This window comes from Carassius carassius, chromosome 2, assembly GCF_963082965.1.
Source record: "Carassius carassius chromosome 2, fCarCar2.1, whole genome shotgun sequence".
Taxonomy (NCBI): Eukaryota; Metazoa; Chordata; class Actinopteri; order Cypriniformes; family Cyprinidae; genus Carassius; species Carassius carassius.
The window spans coordinates 535001-547500 of NC_081756.1; the positions used below are offsets into that span (position 1 = coordinate 535001).

Below are 12500 nucleotides of genomic sequence, written 5' to 3' on the forward strand. Positions count from 1 at the left end.
TTTTGGACTAGCTGTAGTTTGTTTACTAAGCGTGCAGAACAACCACCCAATAAAGCATTACAATAATCTAACCTTGAGGTCATAAATGCATGGATTAACATTTCTGCATTTGACATTGAGAGCATTTGCCGTAATTTAGATATATTTTTGAGATGGAAAAATGCAGTTTTACAAATGCTAGAAACGTGGCTTTCTAAGGAAAGATTGCGATCAAATAGCACACCTAGGTTCCTAACTGATGACGAAGAATTGACAGAGCAACCATCAAGTCTTAGACAGTGTTCTAGGTTATTACAAGCAAGAGTTTACAAGAGTATTACAAGAGTTTTTAGGTCCTATAATTAACACCTCTGTTTTTTCAGAATTTAGCAGTAAGAAATTACTCGTCATCCAGTTTTTTATATCGACTATGCAATCCATTAGTTTTTCAAATTGGTGTGTTTCACCGGGCTGCGAAGAAATATAGAGCTGAGTATCATCAGCATAACATTGAAAGCTAACACCATGTTTCCTGATGATATCTCCCAAGGGTAACATATAAAGCGTGAAGAGTAGCGGCCCTAGTACTGAGCCTTGAGGTACTCCATACTGCACTTGTGATCGATATGATACATCTTCATTCACTGCTACGAACTGATGGCGGTCATATATGTATGATTTAAACCATGCTAATGCACTTCCATTGATGCCAACAAAGTGTTCAAGTCTATGCAAAAGAATGTTGTGGTCAATTGTGTCAAACGCAGCACTAAGATCCAATAAAACTAATAGAGAGATACACCCATGATCAGATGATAAGAGAAGATCATTTGTAACTCTAAGAAGGGCAGTCTCAGTACTATGATACGGTCTAAATCCTGACTGGAAATCCTCACATATACCATTTTTCTCTAAGAAGGAATATAATTGTGTGGATACCACCTTTTCTAGTATCTTGGACAGAAAAGGGAGATTCGAGATTGATCTATAATTAACTAGTTCTTTGGGGTCAAGTTGTGGTTTTTTGATGAGAGGCTTAATAACAGCCAGTTTGAAGGTTTGGGGGACATATCCTAATGACAATGAGGAATTAATAATAGTCAGAAGAGGATCTATGACTTCTGAAAGCACCTCTTTCAGGAGCTTAGATGGTATAGGGTCTAACATACATGTTGTTGGTTTAGATGATTTAACAAGTTTATACAATTCTTCCTCTCCTATAGTAGAGAATGAGTGGAACTGTTCCTCAGGGGGTCTATAGTGCACTGTCTGATGCGATACTGTAGCTGACGGCTGAATGGTTGCAATTTTATCTCTAATAGTATCGATTTTTAGAAGTAAAGTAGTTCATAAAGTCATTACTGCTGTGTTGTTGGGAAATGTCAACACTTGTTGAGGCTTTATTTTTCGTTAATTTAGCCACTGTATTGAATAAATACCTGGGGTTATGTTTGTTTTCTTCTAAAAGAGAAGAAAAGTAATCGGATCTAGCAGTTTTTAATGCTTTTCTGTAGGATATGTTACTTTCCCGCCAAGCAATACGAAATACCTCTAGTTTTGTTTTCCTCCAGCTGCGCTCCATTTTTCGGGCTGCTCTCTTTAGGGTGCGAGTATGCTCATTATACCATGGTGTCAAACTGTTTTCCTTAACCTTCCTTAAGCGTAAAGGAGCAACTGTATTTAAAGTGCTAGAAAAGAGAGAGTCCATAGTTTCTGTTACATCATCAAGTTGTTCTGAGGTTTTGGATATGCTAAGGAATTTGGATACATCAGGAAGATAACTTAAAAAGCAGTCTTTTGTGTTAGAAGTGATGGTTCTTCCATACTTGTAACAAGAAGTATAATTTACAATTTTGGTTATATGAATTTTGCAAAGAACTAAATAATGATCTGAGATATCTTCACTTGGCTGCATAATTTCAACACCATCAACATCAATTCCATGTGACAGTATTAAATCTAGAGTATGATTTCGACAATGAGTAGGTCCTGAAACGTGTTGTCTAACACCAATAGAGTTCAGAATGTCTATAAATGCTGATCCCAATGCATCGTTTTCATTATCAACATGGATATTAAAATCACCAACTATTAAAACTTTATCTGCAGCCAGAACTAACTCGGATGTAAAATCACCAAACTCTTTAATAAAGTCTGTGTGGTGCCCTGGTGGCCTGTATACAGTAGCCAGTACAAACATAACAGGGGATTTATCATTAACATTTGTTTCTTTGGATAATGTTATATGAAGTACCATTACTTCAAACAAGTTATACTTGTAGCCTGCCCTCTGAGAAATCCTGAAAACGTTGTTATAAATTGAAGCAACACCTCCACCTTTGCCTTTTAGACGTGGCTCATGTTTATAACAGTAAACTTGGGGGGTGGACTCATTTAAAATAATGTAATCATCAGGTTTTAGCCAGGTTTCTGTCAAACAGAGTACATCTATATTATGATCAGTGATCATATTATTTACAAAAAGTGTTTTCGTAGAAAGGGATCTGATATTCAATAAGCCAAGCTTTATCATTGGTTTATCCATATTGCATCTGTTTTTTATTTGTTGAACCTCAATTAAATTGTTAATCTTAACTTGGTTTGGACGTTTTTTGTATTTTCTAGTTCGGGGAACAGACACAGTCTCTATAGTGTGATATCTAGGTGAAAGAGTCTCTATGTGCTGAGAATTAACTGACCTCTGTGACGAGAGGCAGCTAGCAGACGGTCGGTTTAGCCAGTCTGTCTGCTTCCTGACCTGGGCCCCAGTTAGTCAAGTATAAACACTAAGACTATTTGCCATATTTCTAGAGAGAAGAGTGGCGCCACCCCAGGAGGGATGAAGACCGTCTCTTTTAAACAGGTCAGGTCTGCCCCAAAAGCTCGTCCAATTGTCTATGAAACCTATGTTATTCTGTGGGCACCACTTAGACATCCAGCCATTGAGTGATGACGATCTGCTATGCATCTCATCACCACGGTAAGCAGGGAGGGGACCAGAGCATATTACAGTGTCTGACATCGTGCTTGCAAGTTCACACACCTCTTTAATGTTATTTTTAGTGATCTCCGACTGGTGAAGTCGAACATCATTAGCGCCAGCATGAATAACAATCTTACTGTATTTACGTTTAGCATTAGCCAGCACTTTTAAATTTGCCAAGATGTCAAGCGCTCTGGCTCCCGGTAAACATTTGACTATGGTGGCTGGTGTCTCTATAATCACGTTCCATACAATAGAATCACCAATAACTAGAGCACTTTCGTCAGGTTTCTCAGTGGGTGCATCACTGAGTGGGGAGAACCTGTTTAATGTTTTGATCGGAACAGAAGAGCGGTGTTTTGACCCACGACTACGCTGCCTCACCGTCACCCAGTTGCCCTGCTGCTGGGGCTCTGTTTCCGGAACCGAACAATGTATAGGAATCCCTGAGCTAGACGCATCCAAAGCCTTATCTAGAGCCCTAACATTCTTACTGTCCTCAATTAAAGTTTGGATGCGTGTCTCTAATTCTGAAATCTTCTCTGTCAGCCTAACTATTTCCCTGCATTTATCACATGTGAATCCCTCATCAGCGACAGAGATAGATAAACTGTACATGTGGCAAGAGGTGCAAGTAACAATAGCAGGAGAAGCCATTACTCACCGTGCTTGATGAAATATTCTTACTGCGGTTGTTTGATGAACTTGTGAAAAACTGGAGCGAGGGAGAGGAGAAAAGAAAACAGCGAAAGGTTCGAATGAAAACGCTAATGACAAGCTAACGAGTGCTAACGCTTTGCAGGTGTACTGCACTCACGGATATAAAATAAAAGTGAACGATCGAAGTTAATCTGATAAGATTGATCGATAATATCAGAAATATGGTGTGAATTAAGTTATATTTTACCACTTTAAAAAACAGAGAGTGATAGTAAGATAAAGATTCTAGAGAAAAAATAAAATAAAAACAGCTACACGGAGCTAAGTGTACGCTATGTGTACAGCTATGTGTACGCTGATAAAGAGCATCACTGTAATGATAACCAGCTGTTAGAAGTAATGCATTACAGTATTGCGTTAATTCTTAACTGCGTTACTTTTTGTGGAAAGTAATGTGTTACATTACTGTTGCATTACTTTTTCTCATCCAGACCGGGCTAATTTTTCTCTTTCCAGCAATAAATAATAAATAAAACCTAAACAAATATTATGCTTATATGAAGTCATTTTTGTTCATTAGTATGGATGGATTGGATCATTGAAAGTCAGCACCAAAGTTAATGAAATTATATGAAAGTTTAGAGAAAGTCCTAAGAAATGAGTCAGACGATCTGAATTAGTTATCTTCATAGCTGTTGTTCAGGTTTAGCCCCGCACATGACATGCAGGAAAAAATATTAGGATAAATCATGTGCACTTTTTACTAATCCGTTCCCTCAATGTACTAAAGCGTGCACACGATTACTATTGCGTTCCCTCGATTTATAAATCGTGCGCACAATTTATTAACTTTTTCTTGCATGTCATGTGCGGGTCTCCGTATGTCTCACTTAGCTTCCAAGGAAACATTTCTAGTTTTCATATTGTATATGTGTTCATATCTGATTCCAGCTGTATGTCAGTGAACCGTGGCAGCGCTGGCAGAAAGCAGTGTTAAAGGGTAATGACTGCACCTTTATCAGTAATAACACGCTGTTATTCCTGATCAGGATGGTCATTATCTGTCATTGCAGTGTTGGAGTTTCTTCACAAGCTCTTTTCTTCTACTCTTTCTGTGAGTCATGTCTTATGTAAGGCTCCTACAGGATCAGATTCAGCATCTTTAAGGAGTGTCTCTCCATCATTTATGTGAAGAGCTGTATATATTGTTCATACAGTACTGTATTAATGCATGTACACCCTGAGACACTCGCAGAGAACAGCTATTCAGATCCTCATCACTGATGCACACTCATGTACATTACACTGTGGCTAAGGACACTGGCTTTGGCTCAACTTCTTATTTCCTTTTTTCAGTTTGCAGAACTTTTGATCAGTGTAATGTGTCCTTGACGAGTTAAAGCATTACTCTCTTTAAACTTACTAACTGCAGACTTCAGCGCAGCAGTGTGTGTATTGAATGTGTGTGTGCCAGGAGCAGTGGAGGCGTGTGATTGGTCGATTAGTGCAGTGGACACGTCTTCAGGACTCTTAACTAGCTGTGGTACTGGTCTGTGCACGACTCCAGCGCTCACACGTCGACCGCTCGTTACTCTACAATCACTATCCATCACAGCACTCCGCGTGTGTGTGTGTGTGTGTGTGTGTGAGGGAGGGAGGGAGAGAGAGAGTTTGAGTGAGTTTAAAAAAAAAAAAATATATATATATAACTTTTGTAAGTTGTTGTGCTATTTAAATCACACAAAGGAGTATAGTCTTTTATTAATATTCTTTTCTTTATAAATCCACTAGGAATACTCAGGAGAATCACTCACACACACACACACACAATGGGAAGACAAATACTGAACAGAAGAGGGAGTATGAATGAGGAGTGACAGCTGCCAATCATTAGTAACCATAGAAACAAACCAGGATTGATCAGAAACGACACAGAACTGAAGGAAGCAGAACTGGAACTGAGAAACTGTGACAACTAGAGCTAGAAATAACTCAAACTGAGAATGAAATGAATGTATCTACATATTTATATATATATATATATATATATATATATATATATATATATATATATATATATATATATATATATAATAATGGCAAAACAACAAAATTACTAAAACTTCAGCTAAAATGACCAGAAAATAAAATAATGAAAACTATAGAAGAATATCAATGATGCTAAAATAACTAAAACCATCAAAAATATTTAAAATATTAACTGAAATAATATATATTTAAAAATAAACTTTTTTTGTTTTTTCTTAATTTTTTGCTAGTTGCTAAGGCATCATTTGTCTTTCAGATAGTTTGACTTGATGTACTAAAATAACTCAAACTTAAATTAAATTGAAAATGATTTAAAATGCAAAAACAAAAGAAAAAAAAACTAAATCTTTAATAAAAAATAAATGTAACAATGAATTCTAAATATAAAAGAAAACTAATAAAAATGTTTTCTATCTCTAATATTAGTCTCAGTGTAAACGGATCGTGTGTTTGCTAACGCGTCTCATAGACACAGAGTCTGTGCTTTTCAGTTTTTGGAGGTCGATGGCCCAGATTTTCTGCAGATAAGATAAGTAAAGCCTCGACTGTGAGATCTGACGCTCTGAGAGTGAACAGACAGTGTGAATCATGCAGAAGACACACACACACACACACACACACACATCAGTCCGTTTAAACACTGTTAAACTGAGCTCTCTGTCTGAGGAGACACACAGAGAATGATGAAGAGCACATGATACAGACTCACTGTGTTTGATACCAGGACTAGTTTAACATGATACACATTTTACTGACATTATCAACAACATTTAGCTACAAAAAATCATTTGAAGTGGTTGTTGTGGTTGAAACAAATGATGCAGAGCTAATTGAGCAGGATTAGAAGATTAGACACCTTCAAGATCAGGATGTGTGTGTTTCTTCATCAGGTTTGGAGAAATGTAGCACTGCATCAGTGTCTCATCAGTGGATGCTCTGCAGTGAATGGGTGCCGTCAGAATGAGAGTCTGATAAAAACATCACAATAAACCACAGCACTCCAGTCCATCAGTGAACATCTGGAGAAGACAAAAGATGAAACACATCCAGCATTAAGATGATTTTAACTCAAACACATAGAGTCTATAATCCATAATCTATAATCTATAAACACTTTTTGACTGGAGGAAGTGTTATTATGGATTATGGACTACTATGGATTGTATTTTATTGTGAATGTGTTAAAAAGTGGCATCACGTTATCGTCACATCTGTTTGTTTTTATCTTGCACATGAGTGTGTTATATCTCAAAGGGCTTTTAATATGAATATCATCTGACTCACATCTCTTAAAGATCTAGCAGAAGCTGTTAAATGAGTTTGAGAAAGTCGGATTCAGAATGGCTTCTGATAAAGTGAAATACAATCTTCTATGATGCAGAAGAGTCATGATTCTGGAGTTTCTCTCGTGAGATCCAGTCACCGCTCTGGTGTTCATCAGTTTCAGCAGACTGTGAACAGATCTAGATCTTTAGGACAAGATGTGATATCTGAGATCTGATGAGGGTCTCCTGTCGCCCCGCAGGAGAGCTGTATATCGGTGGAGTAGCGAGGAGCATGTACAACAGCCTCCCGAAGCTGATCGCGTCCCGGGACGGTTACCAGGGCTGCCTGGCCTCCGTGGACCTGAACGGCCGACTGCCGGACCTGCTCGCAGACGCCCTCCACAGGGTCGGCCAGGTGGACCGAGGATGTGATGGTCAGTCACACACACTCATACACACGCACGCACACACAAACACACGTGTACTTCAGCAGCTCTGTATGGAAGCTTGTTTCCACCACGGGATAAAGAAACTAAAAATTTTTATAATGAAGTTAACTGTGATGTTTTATCTCACAATTCTGACTTTTTCTTTATTTATACTTCAAAAATCTGATATATATATTTATGTATGAAGCCATATAGGGGAAGTTGTGGCCTAGTAGTTAGAGAGTTTGACTCCTAACCCTAGGGTTATGGGTTAGAATCTCGCGCCAGCAATATCACAACTTAAGTGCCCTTGAGCAAGGCACCGAACCCCCAACCGCTCCCCGGGCGCCTCAGCATAAATGATGCCCACTGCTCCGGGTGTGTGTTCACGGTTTGTGTGTGTTCACTGCTGTGTGTGTGCACTTTGGATGGGTTAAATGCAGAGCACGAATTCTGAGTATGGGTCACCATACTTGGCTGAATGTCACTTTCATATATATTCCATGGCTGAAACATGCTTCCATTGTTTTGTTCATGGATCATTCCTTCGGGCCTGTTTACACCTGGGCACTTCATGTGTTTTCTCTGATCAGATGTTAATTTAAAGGTTAAAATGGTTTCCTTCACACCTGTCCAGAGTATGTGAGCGGAGCGGCGTGATTCTGTCTGGAGCTAGGAGCAGACCATTTGAAAGTCTGAGCGTTGAGGTTTTCACTCTGAGAATTCTCCACTAACACTCAGTCATGAGCACAAATAAGCTGAACCCAGAGCTGGAGCTGAACTCAGAGCTGGAGCTGGAGCCGGAGCCAAGGCTGGAGCTGAACCCAGAGCTGGAGCTGGAGCCAGAGCCGAGGCTGGAGCTGAACCCAGAGCTGGAGCTGGAGCTGGAGCTGAAGCTGAACCCGGAGCTGGAGTTGAAGCTGGAGCTGGAGCTGAACCCGGAGCTGGAGCTGAACCCGGAGCTGAACCCGGAGCTGGAGCTGAAGCTGAACACAGAGCTGGAGCTGGAGCTGAAGCTGAACCCGGAGCTGGAGCTGAACCCGGAGCTGGAGCTGAACCCAGAGCTGGCGCTGAAGCTGAACCCGGAGCTGGAGCTGGAGCTGGAGCTGGAGCTGAACCCGGAGCTGGAGCTGAACCCGGAGCTGAACCCGGAGCTGAACCCGGAGCTGAAGCTGAACCCGGAGCTGAACCCGGAGCTGGAGCTGGAGCTGGAGCTGAACCTGGAGCTGGAGCTGAACCCAGAGCTGGAGCTGAACCCGGAGCCGGAGCTGAACCCAGAGCTGGAGCTGGAGCTGGAGCTGAAGCTGAACCCGGAGCTGGAGCTGAACCCAGAGCTGAAGCTGAAGCCGGAGCTGAACCCGGAGCTGGAGTTGAACCCGGAGCTGAACCTGGAGCTGAAGCTGAACCCGGAGCTAGAGCTGGAGCCGGAGCTGAACCCGGAGCTGGAGCTGGAGTTGTACCCGGAGCTGAACCTGGAGCTGAAGCTGAACCCGGAGCTAGAGCTGGAGCCGGAGCTGAACCTGGAGCTGGAGTTGAACCCGGAGCTGAACCTGGAGCTGAAGCTGAACCCGGAGCTGGAGCTAAACCCGGAGATGAACCTGGAGCTGAAGCTGAACCTGGAGCAGGAGTTGAACCCGGAGCTGAACCTGGAGCTGAACCCGGAGCTGGAGCTAAACCCGGAGCTGAACCTGGAGCTGAAGCTGAACCTGGAGCTGGAGCTGGACCCGGAGCTGGACCCGGAGCTGGACCCGGAGCTGGAGCCGGAGCGATTACTGAACGCTTGGAGCACGGAGGAGAAACTGTTGCCGCTCCACTCCTCTCACATAATCTGCACCTGGAAGGATGTAATCAAAATTAAATATATTTTAATTCAGTTTCCCTGTGGTTTGCGGTGTTGTCTGCTTCTTCAGTAGTTTTAACTGCTCCTAACCGTTGGTTTGTGTGCGGAAGCAGAAGACATTGAGTTTGAGAAGGTCAGCTCATTTTCTGCATTCAGTGTCTGAACTTGAACAAAACATCTTTGGATTGTTTCGCTTCTTTAATATTTATACATTCAGAATTGTTGAATATATTCGTAAACCTATTAGCATAAAGCATGCATAATAAATGCTTATATCTACATATCTATGACTGAAGGTTGGGTTTATGGCGGTGTTACGAACCGCTGACACCAGCAACATACTGTAGAGTGTGAACCTGCAGCACAAATCTTACTGTCACAAACACGGCAAACTTCAGGAGCCGCCTGAAGAGCTGCACCTCCTTTAGAAAATACATCCTCTCTCTGCAGCCCACAGTTCTCTTTCCAGCATATGAATCATAATGTGAGATAAGATCACTTAACATCCAGAAGGACTGAGAACATTCGCTGACAAATGATCCATTCCATAATTTATGTAAGATGATCATAATAATCATAATAGGGAAAGTTAAAACCATTGTGTGGATCACATGTCTGATGTCTCTAAAGATCTCAGAACAGAACAAGCACTTTTGCTGAAGTCTCAAACTGATATTTGAGTGGGACAGATGATATTAGAGGAGCTAGAACAATGTATGATCATGTTGGGTTAATGTGATCAGATCGTCTGGAGCTGGTAAGATCTGCTGCACTCTGAACCGACTGAAGTTATTGAAGTGCTGAAGTCAGGAACAGACAGCATGTGTAGTGCTGTAACTCAAACCTGACAGTCATCAGTCCAGACACAGATGGTGTTCTTCACATCTCCAAGGTTTTGGTCTAATATCTCAGTTTTGTCAGAATAATTGATCTAAAATAGAATATTTTGGAATTCAATGTAGTCTGGAGGAAATGGGAAGGCCATATAACTCTTTATATGACAACATGTACTATGATGATTATCAGTATATTTTAGGGTAAAATATATTTTAATATAAATATTATCCTACATGATATGTTTTTTTCTATTCATATAGGCCTACATAAAAATACAGTTTAGAATGTGTTCTAAATAGGCTAAAAACAAACTAAATAATCTGCAAGTTTAATTGGAACAAATAATGTGACCTTGCATTTATGTATGCAGCACCCCATCGCCTTGACTTCAACTCAGGAATTAATCTGTTATCTAGGCCTACTGTCTTTGTCAGTTTTGGGATAATGAGGTCAATCTCATTTGATAAATCAAGCACGGGATTAGATCTAAACAGAGAGCACTAAACCATCTATGAAGGTGTAATGGCCTTTAGATCTGCTCCTGCTGTGCAACAGATGCACAGCTCCGGTCAGCGACGTGTGACGTCACACATTCAAAGTAAACGAGAATGTGATTTGAAGCTCAAAGTGGGCGGAGCCATCCAGTGTAATCTTGGAAGGGCATCACTCACGAACATTTGAAAATGGGCAAACAGGCGGGAGCTGGTAGCTGAAACTACACAGATCTGTCTCGACGGCGGTGACAGCAGCAGCAATCCACCTGTCACTCAAGTGGCCACACCCTTAATTTTGCATAACTTTAAGGCTTAATATAATTTAAATGGATTGGTTATAAGAACAAAAATTCACCCCACTCACAGTTGTCATGAAGGGCAAAATGAGCGATATAGTGCGCGCGGAGGACGTCAGGCTGATGATACACGGGGCTTTCACACTGAGAACTGATAACACATGTCTGTCTGGATACTGTAGTCATGGGCCCCGTGTCTCATGTTTGCCTGTTGTCAGCAAAAAGTTGCCTGATGTATTATCAGCTTTCGTTCATCTTTATGCCATACTTATGATGTGGTTTCATGTTTTCCTTGGTCTTAGGAGTGTTTAAAGCTGTTTGTGCATACAGAAGATCCCTAAAGTCGCAAAGATTAAAGTCTCAAACCCAAAGAGAGATTCATCCACGCCCTCCTCCTGTTTAAACACGCCCCCACATGTCTACATCACTGTGTGGGAAGATGTTCATGAAGGCGTAACCTTTATTCTCTCTGTTGCCCCGCTGTCATGTCGTGGAGACGCGTGTGTTTCACTGTGAAAGAGAAACGACTTTATTTGGACACAACTAGAGATCAGTGATTGTATTAACAACACTGTTCCAGAGCAGTCCAATCCAACCCAAATATTCAGATGTGTGCAGCGCATTTTACGAAGGACTGTTTCCTGATCCTGGTGAGGGGCGTAATATATCTGTCACACTCTGAGGTATACAGCCAATCACAACACACTGGAGATCTGACCAATCAGAGCACACCTCGCTCTTCAGAACGATGAGCTTTGTTAAAATAGATGTGTTTCACAAGACGCAGCATAGAGGAGAAACAATAATGTACAGTATGTGGAAAATAATGTGTTTTTTTTACCTTAAACCACATAAACACATTTCATTACACCAAATACACAAAAAAATTTCTTTTTAGCAACTTTGTAAATTAGCATATGTTGTACAGCTAAGTTACTAGAATGATGTACAACTTATCTTCAAACAGCGTGGGCTACAATATTTGCTATTTTAAGCTATTATTAAACTAGAGGAACTAATTTTCAACAGCAGATAGAAATGTTCCATAAATATCTATTATCTTTAACATCCTTGAAGAATATAAAGAAAATAACATTTAGGTTTGTTGTGATAAAAAAAAAAAAAATCTCACAACAGCAAAAAACTTGTAATGTATTTCACAATCTCAATTATGCATGAGCGTGCACAGGGTTGAAAATATACAGTAATGAATAAAAAGTCGAGCTGATGTGTGTATGATGTGTGAGGGATGTAGTGTTGATGCATGTGATCTTGTGTGTGTGTTAATCGCTGGCTTGATTGTAATGTTAATGTAATGTGAGATCATACAGATCAGCTGCACTGGATCTGTGTCTGTAATGTACTGTTGTTGGTGGAATAGGCGGCTGTGATATTGTGTGTGTGATTTCCCCACGGACTGCGTCTCATTTCACTCCAGTGTCTCTGCAGAACAACATTATTACGCCGTCATCTGTGCTGCCAAACACACATTCATCCTTCATCAGACGCTGCTCAGCGCTTGACACCGGCAGATATTCAACAGAGGGAGCCGTCTGTGTCTCTTAGAGGACATGGAGACTCGTGGAGGTCATTTAGGTTTGTGTTCGGTCACAGAAATGACAGAGAAGCAGAGGTGTATTAGACTCAGGGTGTTCAGAAGAGAGTGTGC

General features: G+C 40.9%; 1 protein-coding gene across 7 annotated transcripts in view; it reads left to right on the plus strand.

Moving 5' to 3' along the window:
- Positions 1–12500, plus strand: part of nrxn2b (neurexin 2b) — a 458944-nt gene that overhangs the window by 331468 nt on the left and 114976 nt on the right. For all 7 annotated transcript variants that reach the window (XM_059505743.1, XM_059505742.1, XM_059505739.1 and 4 more), the window contains one exon: positions 7197–7370. In XM_059505743.1, coding sequence (XP_059361726.1) covers positions 7197–7370 — 174 coding nt within the window. The remainder of the gene's footprint in view (positions 1–7196; positions 7371–12500) is intronic.